At 39.0% G+C, this 23,726-nt stretch overlaps 1 protein-coding gene across 12 annotated transcripts in view; it reads left to right on the top strand.

The window, feature by feature from the left end:
- The window catches only part of LOC106062148 (ATP-binding cassette sub-family C member 4-like), a 103,472-nt gene that overhangs the window by 47,282 nt on the left and 32,464 nt on the right, over positions 1-23,726 (top strand). The window contains exon 8 of one of the 12 annotated variants that reach the window (XM_056011981.1): positions 22,645-22,888. The exons of 6 other annotated variants lie outside the window; for them this stretch is intronic. In XM_056011981.1, coding sequence (XP_055867956.1) covers positions 22,645-22,888 — 244 coding nt within the window. Of the gene's footprint in view, positions 1-1,577; positions 1,828-5,149; positions 5,400-10,570; positions 10,821-15,622; positions 15,867-18,928; positions 19,173-22,644; positions 22,889-23,726 lie in introns of all 12 variants that reach the window. 5 more of the 12 variants (XM_056011979.1, XM_056011980.1, XM_056011976.1 and 2 more) reach the window with 5 other exon arrangements.

Genomic DNA, 23,726 nt, shown 5'->3' with positions numbered 1-23,726 from the left:
GATGTTTTTTTCTATCTAATCGTAATCTAACTTTTAAGTTATTCTAGTTTTTTTTATTTATCTAGTCGTAATAGAACTTTTAAGTTTTGCTAGATGTTTTTTGTGCGACCTAATCTCGGATACATGTCTGTCATGTCGTTAAGAAAATTAAGAAGTCTAGTCTAGTCTGTGTACGAAAAGTCTAGTTCAGAGTGTACGAAGTTAAGTCTAGTGTTTCTTTTGTTCCATGGGGGGAGGGCGTACTATCGATACTTTGTTTCCTGTTTTATTATGGTGCTATCGATACTTTTTGTTCTCTGTTCTTTGGTGGTACTTGGCATAATTTGTTTCTTTTGTTCCTTGTGAGTGCTATCGATACTTTTTTTTTTCTATTCTATGGTGGTACTATCGATATTTTGGTTTAGTTTGTTTCATGTGGAACTACTGAGCCCAGCTGATGTAACTATTCAAATTGTGATAGTTAAAATACTCAGTCAGTCATTAGAGTTGCTTGCATTGCTTAAATGGGAGCGGGGGTGTTCCATCGCTTTGATTGATTTGCTTTTCACTGCTTTGCGCTTGAAATATATTGGCCGATATCGTAAAATACATAATAATCTCAGACCAATGTTTCTTAACCTGGGAACGCTCAGAGCCCTTGGGGATCTCTTAGCGAGCTGTTAGATTGGCCTAAGTGAATGATGGTAATTCAAAAGGTCATGAGCAATGTCAAGGACGTTCTATGAAACGTTGCCAACTAAAATTCAAAGGAATGAGATTGAATTTTGACAACATTTGAAATGTGTAGCAGACGATCTGCTGTCTTTTGCAACCGCTAGTTTGAAGCCATACAGTGAAAGTCTAATTCTGACTCCACAGTGTTGTAAAATGTAAAATGTTTTACATGTTTCGGATGTTCCTTCAGAGTTGAAGATAATTACTTCCTTGTCCAAACCTCCCGCAGGACGACGGGGGATGGGAGCGGGCAGGGTTTGAACCCGGGACTATCGATAAATCTGAACGACAGTCCAGCGTGCAAACCGCACGACCAGGCAGCTATTTTGTTGTGCAAAAGGAAGATTCTAGAACATTTGTTCCCCCTGCTGTATTACAAAGTGCACACAAATTATTTAAGAAAAACATATTAAAAAAAAAAAAAAAAACATAACATACCAACACTTTCTTTATTCTGTACACCAGATACTCCAAAAAGTTGGCTAGTTTATAGTTATATATATAGTTATAATATAGTTATATATATAGTTATAATATAGTTATAATAAACGTATTTTTTAAGATTTAAAGTCGTTATTTAAAACAAAACAAACTACAAAAATATTGTTTCATACGGCCCACCGTGCGGCGCTCCCTTTTGTTGATGTTTTTTTCCCCAAGCATTTTTTGTTCCTGTTTGACTTGCTATTTGTCTTGCTTGTTAAGTTACGCACTAGTCTATATATTCACTCATACACCATATCTGAGATTAGCGTCATTGAAAACCAAAAAAAATTCAACCTTTGAACGGTTGCTAACGCGATCGTGAAAACAACAGCGGTCGCTCATTTCAGTCACGTGACTTTCCTATCTTGTACCGCCAGAATGGAATACGGCCAGCTGTTTCGACAGGGATTCTGCCACAGCAGCGTCTTCATCGTCTGGGACGCCGGTCGACGTCTCATCACTTTCCCCATCCTCCTCACCCTGGTCCTGCGGTCGACTAGCCTGAGGGCGTCCTTCCTGTACACGCTGCTTCCGGTGCTGCATTTTGTCAACATGACCGTCACCGTCAGGGGCCTGCAGATGATCAACGCCTTGGTGGACGTGCTGGTGCCCACGAGCAGAATTCAGGTAGACCAGTGGCCAGTCCGGAACTGACCCTGTTGGACTTTCCATAAATGTTCCCTTTGTATATGCTTCCTGGTGGTGACATTGTGTATCTTGTCCGTATTTAGAATGACTTGCCTTAGACTTTAAGTCTGAAATGGTTAGAATTGTACTAACCACCCAATACCAGCGTGGTGGCTGAGTGGTTTAAGCGCTTGACTTCCGAACCGCGGGAGTCTCGGGTTTGAATACCGGTGAAGACTGGGATTTTGAATTTCGTGGTTTTAAGGGCACCTCTGAGTCCACCCAACTCTAATGGGGATACGTGACATTGGTTTGGGGAAAAGTAAAGGCGGTTGGTCGTTGTGCTGGCCACATGGCACCTTCGATAACCTTGGGCTACCAAAACAGATGACCTTAACATCGTCTGCCCTATAGATGGCTAGGTATGAATACTTTAAACAGAATTATATAATTTATATTCAGTCCTGTCAGTACACCTTCACGCTGTGCTAAATGAAATACACTACTCTAAAAGGTTTCTGTGGCGCTCGTTTCGGAATAGCTCGCAGTCTATTCTGAATATCCCCGTAATCAGGCTAAGGCTCGGCTCATCAGTGTTTATATCGTGTTACTTTTCTCTGGTTTGGGGTGGGGTTTTATGTATTTTTTTTACATCTGTTCCCAGCCCCCATTTTTTGTTTATAACCGACACTTTTTTTTTTCTATTTCGATTTCCGCCTCTTCGTCAGGAATAGTAGGTGCTTCTATTCGCTGTAGCTTGTATCCAATGTAATATGGCTGTTTGCCGTTGTAGAGTTAGCTGGTACCCAGTGCAACATGGCTGGTTGTTATTATTGAATTAGTTGAGATCTAATGTAGCATGTCTTGCTGCTGTTGTCGAATTAGCTGGTATCCAATACAGTATTGATGGCTGTAGTTTTTGAATTAGCTGGTATCCAGTACAGTATGGCTGGCTGTAGTTTTTTAATTAGCTGGTATCCAGTACAGTATGGCTGGCTGTAGTTTTTGAATTAGCTGGTATCCAGTACAGTATGGCTGGCTGTAGTTTTTGAATTAGCTGTGATCCTTTGTACTGGCTGGCTGTAGTTATTAGTGCGATGGCTTAGTGCTTGGATTGTGTGCAGGGCGCACGTTTTGATGCTTCACGCCCCCCCCTCACCCCACTACTCGTTTTTTTGATCGACGCCGTGCTTTTGTGTTATTGACAAGCATAAAAATAACATCTGTCTTATTTACTTATCTTATAGATTACAGACGTTACTTCAAAAAAAAAAGAAGATAATTACGTCCTATGCATTTCGTGTGTCTATCTAGTCTTGCATGTTAATTAATGTCTTAAAAAGAAGTGTGCCTCTATGTGTCTTTCTGAGTATTTCATTAGGTTTTGTTTTTCTATTTGTAAATTATGGTTCAATGTTTTAGGTATAGCTACTTTATTTTTTAGTCTTATGTCCTGAAGAAGTAAGAAGTATCCCAGTTTAGTGATTTTACTCATGGGGTTACTCTAATCAAACGGTGCGTTAATCGGCTGTATTTAGTTTCACTTTTGGCCTAAGGTATAACGTCATGATGGTCATGTCTGGTCATAGCGAATGGAACCTAAGGGCTATTGGGTTAAATACATGCATATGGATCTTTTTGGTTGGGTTAAATACATGCATATGGATCTTTTTGGTTGGGTTAAATACATGCATATGGATCTTTTTGGTTGGGTTAAATACATGAATATGGATCTTTTTGGTTGGGTTAAATACATGCATATGGATCTTTTTGGTTGGGTTAAATACATACATATGGATCTTTTTGGTTGGGTTAAATACATGCATGTGGATCTTTTTGGTTGGGTTAAATACATGCATATGGATCTTTTTGGTTGGGTTAAATACATGCATATGGATCTTTTTGGTTGGGTTAAATACATGCATATGGATCTTTTTGGTTGGGTTAAATACATGCATATGGATCTTTTTGGTTGGGTTAAATACATGCATGTGGATCTTTTTGGTTGGGTTAAATACATGCATATGGATCTTTTTGGTTGGGTTAAATACATGCATATGGATCTTTTTGGTTGGGTTAAATACATACATATGGATCTTTTTGGGTGCTGGGAAATGCAACCGATCTTTATACATGGTCTTGCGGCTTTTATTTTATTTTCATTGCTTTTTTTTTTTTTTTAATTTTCTTGTTCCCTATATAGTGTGTGTAGTTCCCTATATAGTGTGTGTAGTTCCCTATATAGTGTGTGTAGTTCACTATTTACATTATATTCATAGAGTTTAATTGTAGTGAACAATAGCGGTCTTTGTAGTGACATCAGCCTTATTAACTGAAAGAGATCTCTCCAGGTAATCGGTTGTTGCAATGCTTACAGATATATAACTTTTGCGATGCGCCTTCTATAAATACTCTATAATGCTTGTACAAAAACAATGATTAAAATGCACTTTTTTATTTTTTTTAATTACGAACCTTCTATTTGGTATCCCATTGTCTTTTCTTTGACGTTTAGGAAATCTGTGATGTGATTGTTTGGAAATGTAGAGTTAAAGCTGGAAATATAGAGTTAAAGCAGGCAATTTTAATCACATGTAATATTCTAGACATTTCATTCATTTGTGTTATTTTTTGGCACCTTTTATTCATCTGTATAACTTTAGAACATTTTTTGGTCATTCATCTGTATGATTAGTGTTCATATTAACCCATTTTATCCTCTTTAAGAAATTGGGGGGATGGGGGATTTAAAATGTCCCTTTTCAGAGAGCAGTGCTTTTCAAAATGTGTGCGACCATGAGATTGCTTCCCTTGTGCCTCTGTCTATTACAGCTCTAGCATTTAGTAAAGGAGAATCATAATCTATTGTATCTCTAGAAACTTTAAAAAGAGGCCATACATTTGCATTGTTATTTGTTTTTCAAACAATGTGTTTTTACTGGTTTATTTTTTTTTATCCTGGGTTTTTCTTTTTGGTAGGATGATGGGGTTTTTTTTGTAAACGAATGTAATTATCGTCTGCTATGTAGGAAAAAAAACGTATTTACTGCCCTAATTATTTCTAATGGGAGACTAATGACCTTGTTTGCATAGGTCTGGGGCACAATTGTCTTTAATGCATGCATGTAAAATGCCAAGTTTTAAGTTTGCTTAGGATCAAAGCCATCGCGGGCTCACCGAAGCTTCTTAATCTGTTGGGCTTTAATTATTTTTTTTTAGAAAAAAAAAAAGGGAGCAGTCATTTGTTAAGCACTTTGAGAAGCACTGGGGCTTAGGTTCAGATACTATTTGCACCTTGTTTCAAATGGACACCCCGTTTTAGGGTGGAGCACAGGCAGCTGATCCGCATGGGCTTCTGCCACTCCAACGTCAACCTGTTCTACGACACCGGGCGCCGGTTCCTGCTCTTCCCCATGGTCTTGGCGCTCGTGCTGGCGTGCAAGCCCCTGAGGTCCTACTACCTGTACCTGGCCATGCCCATGATCCACTATGTCAACCTGGGCATCGCCGTGCGAGGTTCCAGGATGGTCAACACCTGCGTGGACACGTTGGTCACGATCAAGCGAATTCAGGTAGAGCCTCTTTAGAAGATTTGTCTCATTCTAATGTCTGTCGCGTATTTTGCTTATGACTCTAAATTTTTGAGCACATAACGTTGTCACATATACAATGACTAGCTAGGTTCGCCTCATAGTTCTACTAAAAATATCAGTCCAAAAGAGTTCTGGTTCTTTTACAATGACAAGCTAGGTTAACCTCATAGTTCTACTAAAGATATCAGTCAGAAAAGAGTTTTGGTTCTTTTACAATGACTAGCTAGGTTTACCTCATAGTTCTACTAAAAATATCAGTCAGAAAAGAGTTCTGGTTCTTATACAATGACTAGCTAGGTTTACCTCATAGTTCTACTAAGAATATCAGTCAGAAAAGAGTTCTGGTTCTTATACAATGACTAGCTAGGTTTACCTCATAGTTCTACTAAAAATATCAGTCAGAAAAGAGTTCTGGTTCTTATACAATGACTAGTTAGGTTTGCCTCATAGTTCTACTAAGAATATCAGTCAGCAAAAAGAGTTCTGGTTCTTATACAATGACTAGCTAGGTTTGCCTCATAGTTCTACTAAGAATATCAGTCAGCAAAAAGAGTTCTGGTTCTTATACAATGACTAGCTAGGTTTGCCTCATAGTTCTACTAAGAATATCAGTCAGAAAAGAGTTCTGGTTCTTATACAATGACTAGTTAGGTTTGCCTCATAGTTCTACTAAGAATATCAGTCAGCAAAAAGAGTTCTGGTTCTTATACAATGACTAGCTAGGTTTACCTCATAGTTCTACTAAAAATATCAGTCAGCAAAAAGAGTTCTGGTTCTTGTCGGATAGGGGTCAGGGTCGTTCGGCTTTTTTCCTTCTCCCACCACTTCCGGTGTACCAGTAACAGCATTGTCACGTGTCAAGGCTAGTTTGTGTTGCCAATAACAACGGAAGTACTTCAGTGACATGATCATGTGAGAAAACAATAGATGGTTCGACAAAGCCAAATAACTCAGGGGAGGTACATTTTTACAAAATTAAAGATGCATTATTATTATAGCTTTTATATAGCGCTACTTTCATGCTTATAGCATGCTCAGAGCGCTTTGGTCCAAGCTCATTTGTGGACCAGTGAGGGGAAGGGGGTATCTAGGAGTTGGTTTTCTGTGCTGCCTTTAGGCGCTCAGTAAACGCAACTCTGCCCGAGTCGGGTGTCGAACCTTCTAGGTAGCCAAGACAAGCTAAGTTCAAGCGCACTTAGCCTCTCGACCACGCTTCCCATTCCGTTACTATTTTTCTGGATTGTTGTTTTCTAAATCTAAATGGAAACATATTTAAAGGTTCAGACGGATTTGGGGATCATTTTTTCTTTTTACATTGGCCTTTATTTCAATATTTATACTTGAATATTGTGTCTCACACAACCTGTGCGCCTTTCTACACGTCAAGTCTATTGTATTGAATTATCGAAGATTTCAAAGGATTTATAGTCTTTGAATTCTACTCAATCAGATTCGCGTTACGCTTGAGTTTCTGTGACTAGATCTATTGTTTTAATGTCATAACCACTCAGCCCTAGCGACTTCTGGCATCAAATAGTCCGGCGTAGTTTCAGTTTTGTTTGAAGTTTCTTTATTTCCCCAAACCATAAAACTAGCGACAAGACTTGGGATTGATTTAGAGCAGTGATGGGCAAACGCGTTTTTTAGAAGCGGGGCCAAAAATTATAAGAAAAAGCTAGGCGGGCCGAAATATTATTTTTAATTGAAACACACAAAAAATTAGTATTATATTTCATGATTTCAAATGAAACGAATGCGATATGGATCTATGAAGCTTCGAGTGATATGGACTCATTTCGTCATAATTTGGTTCACATTGGAACGTAGTTATTCTTCGGAGTATTTTTTCTTTTTGTTTTTCCTGACACATCTTTTTCTCACTGTCACCACTGAAAAACGGTGCACACAATTTGATGACAATGCACACAAATTGATGACGATGCTCACAAATAGATGACGATGCAAACAAATTCATGACGATGCTCACAAATAGATGACGATGCACACAAATTGATGACGATGCACACAAGTTAATGACGATGCTCGCGATGCACAGATTCTCTAAGAATGACATGTTAAATTTGGAACACTGGATTTTTGCAAGCCCATGCAGAATCTTAATTTTGGAACATATAGAAATAATTGCTTGAGATGATTAGATTGAGATGAATAGTTTCACTATTTCACGACCCACATTAAATGCAGACTTAAACTATCAAAATATTTGACAAAATCAGTGAAATTTTAAAATGTTCTTTCGATTCGCCGGAAGATTTTTTTCAAGTTCTTCTTTTTTTTTCATCTTGTCTTCCTTCAAATCCTTCATTGAGTTCGACAAGCTCTTTTTTTTTCTTAGCTGTTTGACAAATAGAAGCTTGTAGGGTGGCTACAGAAATGATCAAAAAATAGATGTTTTGTTTTTCTTGTATCTGTACATTTAGATTTTGTCGCGTGACAGGAATGTTCTGGGACATTTTTAAATTTGAAATGTTCTACTAAGATGAACAGTAAAATAAAGAAACCACTAACACCAATTCTGACAGTCGCTTGTTAAGAGAGAATTTCTATACACGTGCATTTAATTTAATGCGATTTTGCGCATTGCAAATCAGCAGACGAAACATAACATTTCGCACTATTTCAGAAATTACTGCTGATTCAACTGTATCAAAGTGTAAAATTATTGCGTTTTGAAATTTGTAATTTTTTAATCCATTCTTATAAAAAAAAGTGGCTGGCCGGATTAAACCTTTCCACGGGCCGGCTTAGGCCCGCGGGCCGTTGTTTGTCCATCACTGATCGAGAGTATGCAGTTCAATTTGTGACACTTATAGTGAACATTTTCTTTGAATAGGGGGGTGGGGAGAGTGGGAGTAAGGAGAAGAATTTTTTTTTTAATTTATGACGAGTTCTAAATTTAGATCTTACTTTCTGTTTGCTAAAGATTCTTTCCCTTCAGACTCCATTGTCCCACCACCAGACTTAGAACTACGGTTATTTACGGCTAGTTGAGGAAAATGCGCTATTTGTTTTCTTCTTGGGAGCAGAAAAATAATTAAGACCGAGTTATCTTCTCTTTACTGTATTATGATTATGTCTATCATCTTTTATTTCGACATGGAAAATTCACAAGATGTAGAATCTCACTGGCGTCAGGGAATTTCTAATTGGGGGTTTGAGTCCATCTGAGTTGTGCCTGATGAGTGCTTGATGAGTCCCTACCCTACAGGCAGCATGGCGCCCAAATAGCCCTCTCGCCCCTTTTCCCCACATGTCCACAAAAAAGATTGAACCATTTCAAACTAGTGCACAATGAAAAAAAAAGATTAGGCCAATAGAAAAAAAATATTGGACCAGTGCTGAAAACAAACAAATTGATCAGTGCACAGTACCAAAAAAAAATATTGGACCAGTGCTGAAAACAAATTGGACCAGTGCACAGTGCCAAAAAAAAAATTGGACCAGTGCACAGTGCCAAAAAAAATTGGACCAGTGCTGAAAACAAACAAATTGGACCAGTGCTGAAAACAAACAAATTGGACCAGTGCACAGTACCAAAAAAAATATTGGACCAGTGCTGAAAACAAACAAATTGGACCAGTGCACAGTACCAAAAAAAAATTGGACCAGTGCTGAAAACAAACAAATTGGACCAGTGCACAGTGCCAAAAAAATTGGACCAGTGCTGAAAACAAACAAATTGTACCAGTGCACAGTACCAAAAAAAAATATTGGACCAGTGCTGAAAACAAACAAATTGTACCAGTGCACAGTACCAAAAAAAAATATTGGACCAGTGCTGAAAACAAACAAATTGTACCAGTGCACAGTACCCAAAAAAAAATATTGGATCAGTGCTGAAAACAAACAAATTGTACCAGTGCACAATACCAAAAAAAAATATTGGACCAGTGCTGAAAACAAACAAATTGTACCAGTGCACAGTACCCAAAAAAAAATATTGGACCAGTGCTGAAAACAAACAAATTGTACCAGTGCACAGTACCAAAAAAAATATTGGACCAGTGCTGAAAACAAACAAATTGTACCAGTGCACAGTACCAAAAAAAAATATTGGACCAGTGCTGAAAACAAACAAATTGTACCAGTGCACAGTACCAAAAAAAAATATTGGACCAGTGCTGAAAACAAACTAATTGGACCAGTGCTGAAAACAAACTAATTGGACCAGTGCTGAAAACAAACAAATTGGACCAGTGCACAGTACCCAAAAAAAAAAAAAGATTGGGCCGGTGCAAAAAACAAATCGGACCATTGTGTATTTTGTAGTATGAAAGACGCGCTATACTAGGGTTTCCATTTTCTTAATTATTATTATTTTAAAGTGTGTTGATGACTTTGCACGTACTGGGTATAAAATAGGTGGACAGGGGGATGAAAGGTGAGACAGAGACTCGTGTAACTATTGAACAGTAGATTGAACTGAGTTGAGAGACTGAGTGGAGAGACACGTGGGAAGTAACTCGACCCTGTGGACCGCTGTCTAGTTGTCGTCCTTGCTTACTTAGTCGACATTTTATTTTGTAAATGACACCATTCTATACTTTTCTAAATAAAGGTTGTTTGTACACAGAAATAATTTTCAGAACTACGTTTATCACTTATATCGATTTTCCAGACTGTATCATTTAAGTAATAAATTATGGTCAGAAGAAAAAAAAAAAGAAGAGAAAGCAATTTAGGGAAATGGGGTGGGAATGATATAATAGAACACAACAAAAACTTAAGACTATGAAAATATGAAGATTGGGAAAGTTTTTGAAATGCGTAGTAATGAACAATGTCAAGGACGCCATACTGAAAGGTCACTGTTGCCAACTTAATAATAAAGATACTTTTTGCTAGACGCAAAAACACTTAAAATTGGATTATGAAGTGCTAAAAAATGAAGAAAAAAAAACGATTCTTTTTAAAATACACCGAATATACCAAAGATTTCATTGATGAAAATGCCCAATAAATCACAACTTTAATGTCAGAATAATATTCTCTAACTGACCACAAAAAAAAATTACTAGGAACCAGTTAGGACTATCTTTCTCATTTCCCTCCGAGTTTTTATGTTTAATAAAATAAAAAAAAAACTATGACAACAGTTCTACCAAAGGTTGATTTCCACTTTTCTCCAGGGAAGAGGTGACGCTACTCCTTCAAAAAGGCTGGCTTGACGCGTACATCTTTATCATGTCCTTTACCGGACGGCGGGTGTTGATCCTCGCCTGGGCCGGCACCGAGGTGGCCAACTCCGTTCCTCTGGTCCCGCAATCCGTCTTCTTGGTGTGGCCCCTAATGTCGCATTTGAATTACGGAATGGTCTTCCGCCTGCTGAACACAATCAAATACGGGACTGAGATGATGAGCACCACTGACAGGCTGGAGGTAAAGGGTGAGATTGTTTCGCAAAATTAGTTCCAAGTTTTTGTTGCAATCTCTTTTAAATTTCGTTCCGTTGTTCTTCTTTTTGTTTTTTTGGACTTTTCGGATTGTCGTTTTGAATTTTTTTTTTTTTCTGATGCTGAAAATGTGTAAAAAAAAAATTGATGTTCAATCGAAAGAAAAAAATTGGAACCAGTGAAGTCTTTCCATGTGGAGTATCACCAGAGAATGCCGACCACGTCCTCCAAAACTGCTCTCTTTACCAAGAGGCCCGTATAAGGCACTGGCCCCAAAACACCCCAATAGAAAGAAAACTATATGGAGAGCTCCCTGATTTGGAAACCACTGCGCAGTTCATCTCATGTATTGGTCTAGTCATCTGAACGCTCCAACATAACAATGAGAATGAAGAAGAAGAAGAAGAACAAAAAGAAATGTTTTCTTGTTTAGCTATGATCCCACACCTAATTACCAGTTAGGGAAGTGTCATCTGGTATGTGCAGAGACAATGTGGATAACTGATGGTGTCTCTTTCTCCATGATTCGAATCAGAATCTAATCTCCTGTGATTCTGAAGCGGCGAACTTTGCCCGTAGAATACAGATGTTTCAGGGGTTTCGGATCGGACAGCTTTCTTTTTCCTTGTCTGTAGCCACCTTTAGTTCGTTTGTTGTCGGTGAGGGTCTTCGTGCTGTCCGATTATGGTCCGATCTTGATCTTCCTACAACATTCTATCATTGATTTCTGTAGTCCTGAGATCCCGTTTGCAAACGTCTCTGAAGGTTAATCTCGGGCGTCACTTGGGTCTGATTCCCCATTGGCAAGCTCAGCAAGAAAGGATGCCCTTAGAAATTCTTCCATCTGACATGCAGATGACATGTCCGAGCCAACGTATTCTTTTGTGTCAGCAGAGCATAGTGGTATGCAACGATTAGAAATTAGTTATTAGGTTAATGTCGGGCGTCACTTGGGTCTAATTCCCCATTGGCAAGCTCTGCAAAAAAGGATGCCCTTAGAAATTCTTCCATCTGGCATGCAGATGACAAGTCCGAGCCAACGTAGTTTTCAGTGTCAACAGAGCACAGTGGTATGCCACGATTAGAAATTATTTGTTTCGTAAATAGGGGAAGTTTTGACTTTCAGGCAATGGCGTGACTAGTAAAAAAACAAGAATTGGTTTTTAGGAAGAATAGCGAAACGTGAACATACGGAGAGGCAGCTTTTTTATGAACGTAGAGATTTAGCTTGACGACATTCGACAGTTCCCTACGTTATTGTTTATTCGACCTTCGTTGTCAGCGTCGACTTATCTTGTTGACCTTTCGCCGTGTTATTGGATTTCGTTATTTGAGTTACCTCCGTTTGACTTGCATTATACAAAGCGCGGAAACGCCTAACAACAGACACTGCGTATTGGCCGATTTCAAAAATTTCTTGATTAAAAACACGATCCCTCTTGGAGTTTCTCATAATGCTCGCAAGCAGTGAAAGTGATATCTGCACAGTCACTGCTCTTGTTTGTACACATTTCTTTTCTACTACGTATAGAATTTACCTCCAATATACAAAACAGTTTAGGTTACCCTGTGAGAGAGTTGTAGAGCCAGCGCTCCTTACTGCTTGCTCGACGAACCAAGGTTCTCAAACAAGTTACATTCCTCGATACCGGCTCAGAAAATGCGAATAAATTTGAGTGTCGGCGTTCTCTAAAAACTCGCGTATTCTCTTTTTATGTCGCATTCTTCAGCGCTCTCATATTCTTTTTGTTTTCATTGCTTAGGTGTCCGTCTTATCTAATTGTTGATTCCTGCTTGAATGTATGTTCTCTAATGTTTTCAATAGCGTACATTCTCTGTGTAAATCTACTAGGGAAGTGATCCTCCAAACTACGGCCCGAGGGTAATAGCTTAATCCGCGATCCTACTATTTGGCCCTTCAAAACTTTTGTCCTTTATGCATAATGAAGCAACAGACGCTCCTGAGCTTTAAGGATTTTTTTAAATGATAAAACTTCTATCTGCTCACTCTGTCTTGTACAAATCTTGAGCACTTTATTTCTCCCGCTTCCCATTCTCGGATCAAGTTGAAACTTTGCAAAATTATTTATCGCCGAAAACAACACATACATCAACCAAGGTTTTACCAGCTAGTTAATTCATTAGTGATCATTAATCAATTTTGTTGCATAAAGGGAGAAATCTTTCAGTATTGATTTATACGGCGGTAATTGTGTGGTTCTTTCTCATGTGTAGATTGATTTTTTTTTTTTTTGCGGTGAGGTTACTCTTGACTGATCTTGACACTTGACACCCCTGGGCACTGTTTAAGTACTACCCTCGGTAGCTCATTGTTTCGTTCACCCGCTCTGGGTACGCACCCCGCTCCATTCTAAAACTAGTGATACACCAAACGTCACCTGTGTTTCTCGTGCGACTTGTGGATAACTTCAAGTCAAATGACTGAGATTAAATTAACCTAGAAACAACTTAGACACTAGAATCCAATCAGCAAACATTTTAGCCCTACAAATACACACTGAAGAGCTGTGACGAGTAGTATTATAAATAAGGAGGTTGGTGTTATGAGATTCACTTAGATATTTGTTTGTTTCAAACAGCTTATCTTATAAAGACATAATTAAGCACACTATAGGCAAATGCGAAGTATTAGATTTACATTTCGTAGAAAAATTCGGTAATCCTGCAGGAGTTCAAGGGGCAGCCATCTTTGTTATTGTTTAGACTGTAATCTTGTATCTTGGGTTTTCTCTCAGATTTGGGTTTTTGTTTGTTTTTATTTTTGAAGCTAAATAATATGCTAGATCTAGTTTAATACTAGCTATACCGGTATCATCTTGTCCTAATTTTATAAGTCAATTAATTAGAGTTAATTAGACTCATAATCTAACTGCTAGAACTAGACAAATTACTTAGTTAAAACTTAGTTACTATATTAATATGATGATAATATGACTATGACAAGGTTCTTAAAGGCAATTCATTTTTGGTAATAAACTGTGCTGATATTTATTGTAGGCCTAGTTAAATTTAGATTCTCTATATTCAGAATAATTCAGAATAGATATAGACACTATTTAACAATTAAAAAGAAGACAGAACAATAAGAAACGTATTGTATTGACACCAAGTCAAAATTAAAAGAAAAAATAGCATTGCTTTGAAAACACAGAAGTAATGTTAATTCTTGGTATTTTTTAAGACACTATCTTGGGATTTCTTTGGAACATAAACAATAACAAAATAGTAACAAAGATGGCTGCCCCTTGAAATCCTGCAGAATTACCAAAAATTCTTCAATCTTCTATTTCCGGAAACAAACTTTTGTTTTTCTTCATAAATCTTCTGCTGTTTGTTTTCCGATTCTAATTTTACATTTCTTCGCTAGTTTTTTTTTTTACTTTTATCCAGTTTGAGCGAATTGCTTTTGCCTCTTCACCTTCAGCTATCCCTTAGTCTGTTGGACCGTTGGGGGCACGACGCAAGATCTGTCTATCGTCTTTCTCCATTCGTCTGTCTTTTGCCTTGGATAGAACCTCTTTCAATAGCAGACCCGTCCATTCTTTGATGTTGTCCTCCCATCGCTTTATCTGTCTGCCTCTTTTTCCTGGGACTGTTCCCTGAAGGAAGGTTTTTGCGAGGCCGAATTCCTTGTGATATGGCCACAGAGTTTTATCGTGGTTTTTTTTTTTTACAATAGGTAACAGGTCATCGTGAGTCCAATTGACTTAAATATTTAAGGCAGTTGTATCAAATACTTTTTAAATATCTTTTAAACGGTACTTTCTTTTCTTTAAATTAGGGTTGATACTGCGTACAGCTTTGAGTCGTAATACTTTGACTACTGTGGTGTTTCTGCTGGACCGCTGCTAGATTTTTTTATTTTATTTATATACAAATTGTCTTGGCTTGGGTCATTCCCATTATCGTATTACATTGTTGCAGGGGCGTGAAAGGAGCAGTTCAGCTATGAACAAGCAGTTTACATTTACATTTCAATTTTCTTATACAAATTACAACGACATTAACATGTGCAATTTACTTCTAATTTTGCATCTGCATTTACTCCTATAGCTTACATCAGCGGTTCTCAACCTTTTATGCTCGGCGACCCCTTTTTACAATACCCCACTCTGCCGCGACCCCCCCCCCCCTTTCCGCTCACACACATACAGCAATAGAAGAATAGACAATAACAATCCATATTTTCGATGGTCTAAGGCGACACCTGGCAAATCGTCAATTGACCCCCAAGGGGGTCGCGACCCACAGGTTGAGAACCCCTGGCTTACATCGACAATTTACAATCATATCCACAATTTATTTCCACATTCGCATCTACAATTTACATTTACATCTGCATTTAAATTGTTCTAAATTTATAGCTATGACATCCACAATTTATAATCAACATTTGAATGTACAAGTTACACCTACGAGTTACATCTACATTTGCCCCGCTTTACATCTTTCACTTAATACACCTGAGCAAGCATTGGCACTTTGCTTTTAGGTTTTTTCTAAGCAGTGTGTTTTCTCTTTTTCTGGGTTTTCGGTCATGATTAATTATCAGCTTTTTCTTCTAGCTATTTCCAGGTGATACACAGTTCTGCTTCTCTGTCTTGGCTAGTTGTTTTTTTTTTTCCTAAGTGAAAGTTGTGTAGCGGGGGAAATTTCGAATCACAGAAACCCGAAGGTACTCTTGCTTTGCTTTGTACTTCTGGTGTCGTCATGGCAACGGCTTTCATTTTTTTTCACCCTTATTGTTTGACCTACTTGCATTGCCAGGGACCAGTTGATGTGGACCAGGAAAAGCTCCCACGTGACGGCCCTCAGCCGGTGGAACTACTCGATCAAGCTGGTCACGATGGGCGTCATGGCCGCCTATTTTTTCTCCGCGGACGTCGCCCGGGCGTTCGAGGTGTTCTTCCTGGTGGCGTACATCAGGGTGATGAACGGCATGTGGAGCAACGCGGTGCCGTCCGCCCACCAGAGCTATTACGAGATCTCCGTGTCGTGTGACCGGTTGCAGGTAATTCAATCTGAGCGTGGCGCTTCTCTCTGTGCCACATCTCTAGTCTCCCTTGGGAGAAGTGTTTAACTCTTTCTTCCTAACTGACGATACCAACGTTTATTCCACCAGAACGTGTTAAATAATTACGGAGAGAAAGAGTTAAACCAACGGGAGAGGTGTTTAAGAACAAGGTAAACAAACTGGGGATTGTGCGAGACCAATGGTTATAGAGGGCCTCAGCACTTGCCTGCGACGTCACAACATGTGGGCTGTGGAGACCCAATAGCTTGCTGCAACGTCGTACAGACTTGTATCGTGGCAACGAGCTATTGGTCTAAGCTTCCCACAGGTGGTTACGTCGCAGTGTTGAGGCCTTCTATGATGAATGGTCTCGGATTGTGTCCTTTTCTTGCATAAACGTTTCAGACTATCGAAGAAAATCGTCCGAAGCTCGACTTGCAAAAATACACAAGGCGTTTCCTGGAAGTCAATAAAGCATTTGTTTCAGGACCCAATGGGTGGTGGCTGGGGGCTTCTAACATATCCCAAAAACCAACGCCATTATCTCATAAATATTCATGCCTAGTTTAATTAATGAAAATGGTATTCATTTCTTTCCATAACGCTCTAACATCCAACTATTAGCTTTATACCCAGTGTCAATGAAGCGTTCAGTTTGCCTGTGTTGTTTTGGAAGATATAGACCAGCGGTTCAAAACCTTTTATGCTCGGCGACCCCTTTTTACAACCCCCCCCCCGCCACTCTGACGCGACCTCACACACACACACACACACACACATACAGCAATAGAAGCGTAGACAATAACAATCCGTATTTTCGATGGTCTTAGGCGACCCCCTGGCAAATCGTCAATCGACGTCCAAGGGGGTCGCGACCCACAGGTTGAGGTACACTGATATAGACGTTTTTTCCCCCTATTGTGACTATGTTAAAGTCATATTGTAACTTAATTAACGTGCTTCTCGGGAACAAGAGTTTATCTCCTTAACCCTACCTGCCGCTTCAAAAATTCATGTTTACTCCCTGACAAAAAAAAAACAGGATACAGCTGTCTGCCATGACCCCATGTTCTAATTTGGTAAAGTGCCGTTGAAGAAGTAAGGACACACACTGGATTGAAAGTACCTCCTGTCAGATAACGCACACAGGCTCTGGACGAAGTTGTTAGTGAACGGATGCTGCGAGGGTGGGGGAGGGGCTAGCTGGAGCTTGTGACCTTTGACCACTGGGGTGGTAATTTGCATACGGGCGAAATGACTCTGGATCAGAAGAATGTTTTTTTGGACATTCCGATGGTCTAGAGGCTAGTTTCGCTTGGTGCGTTATCGCTAGGCGGTGGTGTCGAATCCAGTGTCACAGGTTCGAGCCTCGGTCGGCGCAGTCCCTTATTTTCGTAGCATTTTAATTCACTACTTTCTCTCTTAAAAACTTGGTCCCTGGTGCTGTTATTCATTTATGTTTAATATATGTATGTATCATTTGTTTCAGCACCTAGCTTCAACTCTATGTTTACATTCAGGCTCTGGATGAGTGTCACTTTTTTAAGGCCGGGGGTGTGTGTGTGTGTGTGTGTGGGTGGCTTACCTATTGGGAAGAACGCCACATTTACAGCAGCAGCTCTCAATATTGTAATATGTATTTCCCTTTTTCGATATCAAACAGAATTATTTAATTACCACTATTTAATTGACTAATTGGTGGATTTTTTGTTAATTGTTTCATGTTTTGTTAGGAGCAATAGTGCAACGTTTCAGCTTGATCCGAGAATGGGACAGACGGACGGACTGACAGACAGAGTGATTTGATATAAGCTTTGTAAGATAAACACCCATAGCCAAAGGTTTCGCTGTACAAGTTGATTTGGTCTTGCAGTCTTCATGCTCGTCTGTCATAATTGTTGATGTGTTGATTCTTGGGTTCTCGGGTGTTGTTCCGGTATCGCTGGAAACTTTAACTGTTGCAACCTCCGCTTTTGTGATTCATGTGCATTGTTGGCACGTACCTAATGACAAGGGACTTCACTCTGTAAAACTGTTAAAACACAGATAGGAAACGCATTACCTACCTTGAGATAAACCATACATCGGAAAGAAGAAATGTCGTCTGCTAGAGAAGCCAGGTGTGATAGACCGAACTGGCAAGTGACTGGTATTGCGTCATTTCTAGATCTTTCTTTAACTAAAGAAAAAGGCGGGGGTGGGGGAGGGGGTCATTAAAAACGTAGATTGAAAAGTTGGGAAAAAAAGGTCAGATCTAAAGACATCGATTCCTGGAAACTAATGAGACTCCTAATTGGTATGACTTGAAGTACTTCCATTTGTACCGCGTATCACAATTTGAAAGATACTGTATCAGATACTTTAATTTGTAAACGTTCACATTTCGTCACCAGGAAGCATGCACTACAAAAAGTTCGTAACAGGCGACGTACTTAGTTCAACTACTTTTGTCAAGCCCTTTGCTTCGTCTAGAACAGGGGTTCTCAACCTGTGGGTCGCGACCCCCTTGGGGGTCGATTGACGATTTGCCAAGGGTTGCCTAAGACAATTGCAAATATGGTCTGTTATTGTTCATTCTTCTATTGCTGTATGTGTGTGTGGGGGAGGGGTCGCGGCAGAGTGGGGTGTTGTAAAAAGGGGGTCGCCGAGCATAAAAGGTTGAGAACCGCTGGTCTAGAATGTGTGCCGTGGAACAAGGACCACACGTTTCAAAACGTACAAGAACATTGTCATTCATTTACATACTGCAATTAGTCTCCCTTTTTTTCTTATTGTACATCTGATCTATTAGTTTCAAAAGCGCCTTGAATCTACATGCATATTTTTTGTTTTAAATTATCGTCTTTCAATGTCTTTACGTATTTTATTTCCTATATTTTTTGTGTGTGTCCCGTGTGTGTTTGTTTACCATTGAAACGCTTTTAGTTTCCCATCACCTCGAGCGTGTCCTTTGATCCATCCTCACCTTTGACCCATCGCCTTTAACCCCAGCTTCTTCGCCAATGAATGAACACCTATTTTTTTTCGGAGTCTGAACCTTTGTGCCTCTGGGTTTGCAGGACGCAGCTGCACTGGATCCAGCGGTCGCATTACTTGACCAACATCAACCGTTGGAACGACTTCCACCGACTGTTCACCCTGGTCTTGGTCAGCATCTATTTTTTCACCGAGGAGAGGCCCAGGGCCTCGGACATTTTCCCCGTCCTTCTGTATTCCAAGGCGCTGATGAACATGTGGTCATTCTCCGTCACTGGCGCTGTCCAGCTCTTGGCCGAGCTGCAGGTTACTCTGTCTCGCATGCTGGTAACTATAACTTACTAGTTTAATCCCCCCCCCCCCCGGTCAAATTTTCGGGTGGATTCTTTGTTTTACATAATGTTCTAGTCTATAAAGTTTAAGTACAGTATAATTGAACAGACACATGAAAAAAGTTTTTTCTAAGCAAAGACATGATGGTTTGTATCTATATACATTGATAATTTATAGAATTACATGGAAACAAAGATAAGTATTCTTCATAATCGTTGGCTCTACTTCTGTTCGTCTCGTTATTTCCTTCTATTCATGTAGCTTTTTTTTTTCTTTTCCCAACCTTTTTATCAGTTTTAGAGCACCAAGCAGTGGCGTAGCTGGGGGGTGGGGGGTAGAAAATTTGAAAATCCCCCTGGGCCCCCACTTGAGGAGTTCCCCAAATGTTGTTTACATTAAATATTAAATATTACGCCATTGTCTCACGTCATGAATGTCAGAGTGCAAGGGGGCCCTAAAGAGGTCTAGCGCCCGGGCCCCCAAATGATGTCTAATTCATAGCTACACCACTGACACCAAGGCTCAACTCGTAGACAATGAGATGAAAGCCTAGGCATTAGCTAGTGCATGGAATTTTTAACATTAAAATTTTCAAAAACTAACGGAAGAAACGAGATAAGAAACGAGAAGATTGTGTTTCCTTTTAAAACAGAAACATCGTGGCACTCAAACCTCATAGATCCCCGTGTTGTTAAGCGCTTTTAAGGAGACATCACAAATGTTGCCAGATTTTGCATCCTGTGGCATGCTCCAGAGTTTGTGTAGCTGTTATGTGTGAGACGTTCATTCTTATTACGGAACGTCAAAGTCTTCATTTACTTAAAGTTATGCTAGTTTATGTGTTTATAGGCTTATCACACCGTCACACATCATCAGCCTTACAAGTCAATGGATTGTACTGCTAGTCTAATGCCAAAGATCCAGTCGATGGACTGTACTGATAGTCTAATACCAAAGATCTATTCGATGGACTGTACTGATAGTCTAATACCAAAGATCTAGTCGATGGACTATACTGCTAGTCTAATGCCAAAGATCTAGTCGATGGACTGCACTGCTAGTCTAATGCCAATGATGTTACAGGATTCAGAAACTGATAAACACATTGCATGTGCCAGAACAAAAACAGAGGGCGATGTACTTCAGGAAATCAGTCGTCTTAGGGTCAATACAGAAGCAAGTTACTATGATGCAGAGAAACTTTTCCCTGTAGTTCAGTATTAAAGTAAAGCTGGTGGAACGTACACAGGATTACACTGAAAAGGGGAAACTTTTGAAACACTATCAACATAACTTAAAGAAACTATACAGAAATACCAGTTAGCCATCCAAGTGTGTTGCGTTCGCAGGAAAGTTTGATGACAAAAGTCAATGTGAACTTTGGAGACATTAACAGGAAACAAGTAAAATAGTGTGTTTTCACAATATGACCTCATTCACCAATCGTAAACAAACAACATTTAGCCACGTGGTGCTCTATCTCTTCTATACAATTTACGATCTCATGTTTAATTCATGATGGTTGTCACGTGACAGTTTTTTTCCCCCGTTGTTTGATCAATAAGACCACGTGACTAAATGTTGTTTGTTTACGATTGGTGAATGAGGTCCATTGAAACTTGAGCCTAAGTAGCCGCTTGTTGGCTTCCTGCTCACATTCTTTACAACTGTATGCAACATGGTGCAGAGTTACTTCCAGTAGAGGCTGAAACTACGGTGCGAAAGCGTTCAACTATTTTTCTATTTACAACTTGTGTACGGAAGCTCTGAAAGACTTTTGTGCACTTGGTGTTGATACTGAAGAAATGTCCTGCATATAGAGTTCCACGTGAATGTTGGTGCGAACTATGAACTACTGTTAGAAGTACTTCTTCTGATAAATAGGATATGCAATAGAGTTGCATTACAGCCCACGATTATATGTTTAATCAAATAAATATGTCCAGTTCAGTTTGTCTCTTTGTTTGTCCTCCTTTGTTAGGCTTTGTCCTCCTTTGTTATGCCTCCTTTTTGTCCTCCTTTGTTAGGCTTTGTCCTCCTTTGGGCATGTGGGTGTCTGGTAACCCTATGTGTATATCTAGGTCTTGCATGGGGAAAATGTGTAGTTACATGTGTACATTTATTGATGAGTTGTCAATGTATTTGCATGCTCTGTCTAACTAAATGTTTGGTTACTAGAATAATATTCAATACATAAAGTAATGTATTTACAGACCAGACATTATTTAATACACTGTCTCTTTCCTATAGTGACGAAGAGGAAACCATCTTGCATTCTATGCATCATTTATCTAATACCTATATCTCATACTACCGGTAGAATTTCAACTATTTACATAGATAAATGAACTATACAGTGTGCATATTGACCTAGCTTTATACATACCTAAATTACCTGTACAAGGTGTATATTGACCTAGCTTTATACATACCTAAATTACCTGTACAAGGTGTATATTGACCTAGCTTTATACATACATAAATGACCTGTACAAGGTGTATATTGACCTAGCTTTATACATACCTAAATTACCTGTACAAGGTGTATATTGACCTAGCTTTATACATACCTAAATTACCTGTACAAGGTGCATATTGACCTAGCTTTATACATACCTAAATTACCTGTACAAGGTGTATATTGACCTAGCTTTATACATACCTAAATTACCTGTACAAGGTGTATATTGACCTAGCTTTATACATACCTAAATTACCTGTACAAGGTGTATATTGACCTAGCTTTATACATACCTAAATTACCTGTACAAGGTGCATATTGACCTAGCTTTATACATACATAAATGACCTGTACAAGGTGTATATTGACCTAGCTTTATACATACATAATTGTACCTTTACAGGGTGTATATCGACCTAGCAATATACTTACTTAATTGTACCTTTACAAGGTGTATATTGACCTAGCTTTATACATACATAATTGTACCTTTACAGGGTGTATATCGACCTAGCAATATACTTACTTAATTGTACCTTTACAAGGTGTATATTGACCTAGCTTTATACATACATAATTGTACCTTTACAGGGTGTATATCGACCTAGCAATATACTTACTTAATTGTACCTTTACAATGTGTATATCGACCTAGCTTTATACATACATAATTGTACCTTTACAGGGTGTATATCGACCTAGCAATATACTTACTTAATTGTACCTTTACAATGTGTATATTGACCTAGCTTTATACATACATTATTGTGCCTTAACAAGGTGTATATTGACCTAGCTTTATACACACATAAATGACCTTATACAATGTGTATATTGACCTAGCTTTAAGTATAAAATTTAGCAATCTTATAACTTTCTGGATCGGGATCTTTCCTTGTGCAGTTTTTTTTTTTCCTTTGTGCATGTGGGAAGCTTGAGGGGTTCTCTCCCGTGTATTTACAAGGAGCCAAAAAGTATACTTGGGCTCTTGGCTCTTGGTTACAGGTGTGAGATCCACTGGGTCAGACGGTGCAGGTACCTAAGCAATGTAAGCCACGGCAATGACTTCTTCATGCTTCTCACCTTGGCGTGGTTCGGTGTCTACTTCTTTGTGGCGGAGAGGCCCGAGGCGGCGGTCGTGTTCCCCATCCTGCTGTACTCAAAGCTGCTCATGGACGCTTGGGCTTACGGTATTTCTTCGGCTGTGGAGAACTTGGCCTTTTTGGTTGTCGAGGCCACTCGCTCCATGGTAAATACTGCATGGGATCATTAGCGCGGTAGACTTAGACCTTTTCAGAGCGATTGTGTTACGTCAGTGAGGCGTTTTAAGTTATATAATTGCGGCACACGGTTTTTAAGTATGGTATTACATCAGACTAGAGTATTGTGTTAAATGTTATTATGTCAGGGAAGATTCGTGTTTAGTATGATACTACTATATACAGTGTACTCAGGTGATGGCATGGCTTTACTTTATTATTTTTGTGTGTTGATTTACGTAGGTTGGGTTGGCCATACATAATGATAACATAAAGCTATATTATGTTCACAATAAGTGTGTGTATGTGTTGTTTTTTTTGTTTTTTTGGAGAGGGCGGTGTTGCCTTTTTTTATACGAACTTGTTTGTTTGTTTGTTTTTCTTCGTGCAAGTATACTTTGCTTTGATTATCTTTACTTGATGTATATCGGCTTAAATCTCTTTTTTTTTCTGTCACTTCCATGTATGATTAGTGTATGGTCTATCCTAATTGTATGCTGTTTCTCTGCCCCCCCCCCCTCCTTCTCGCGTGTTCTTTGTTTCAGTCTAGCTTGAAGTTTGTAGCACTGTACTGCTTGACACTGTAGCACTCTGAACCTCAACCTTGCATCTGTAGCACTTTTGTAACGTCTCAGCACTAGCATCCCTCTCCCCTCTGTTTATTGATCGATGTCTCATAACTACAGCAGTAGCGAAAAAACTAACATTGCTGGTAAATGATAATGACTAGATTTTTAAATTTTGGTTTGGTCTGTCTATCCCAGTAGAGTAGCTTTTTTTTGCCCTTTATATATATATATATATATATATATATATATTATATATATA

The sequence above is a fragment of the Biomphalaria glabrata genome, chromosome 15 (genome assembly GCF_947242115.1).
Source record: "Biomphalaria glabrata chromosome 15, xgBioGlab47.1, whole genome shotgun sequence".
Lineage (NCBI taxonomy): Eukaryota > Metazoa > Mollusca > Gastropoda > Planorbidae > Biomphalaria > Biomphalaria glabrata.
The sequence above is the reverse complement of the archived record's forward strand: the minus strand, read 5'-3'. Positions and strand labels throughout refer to the sequence as shown.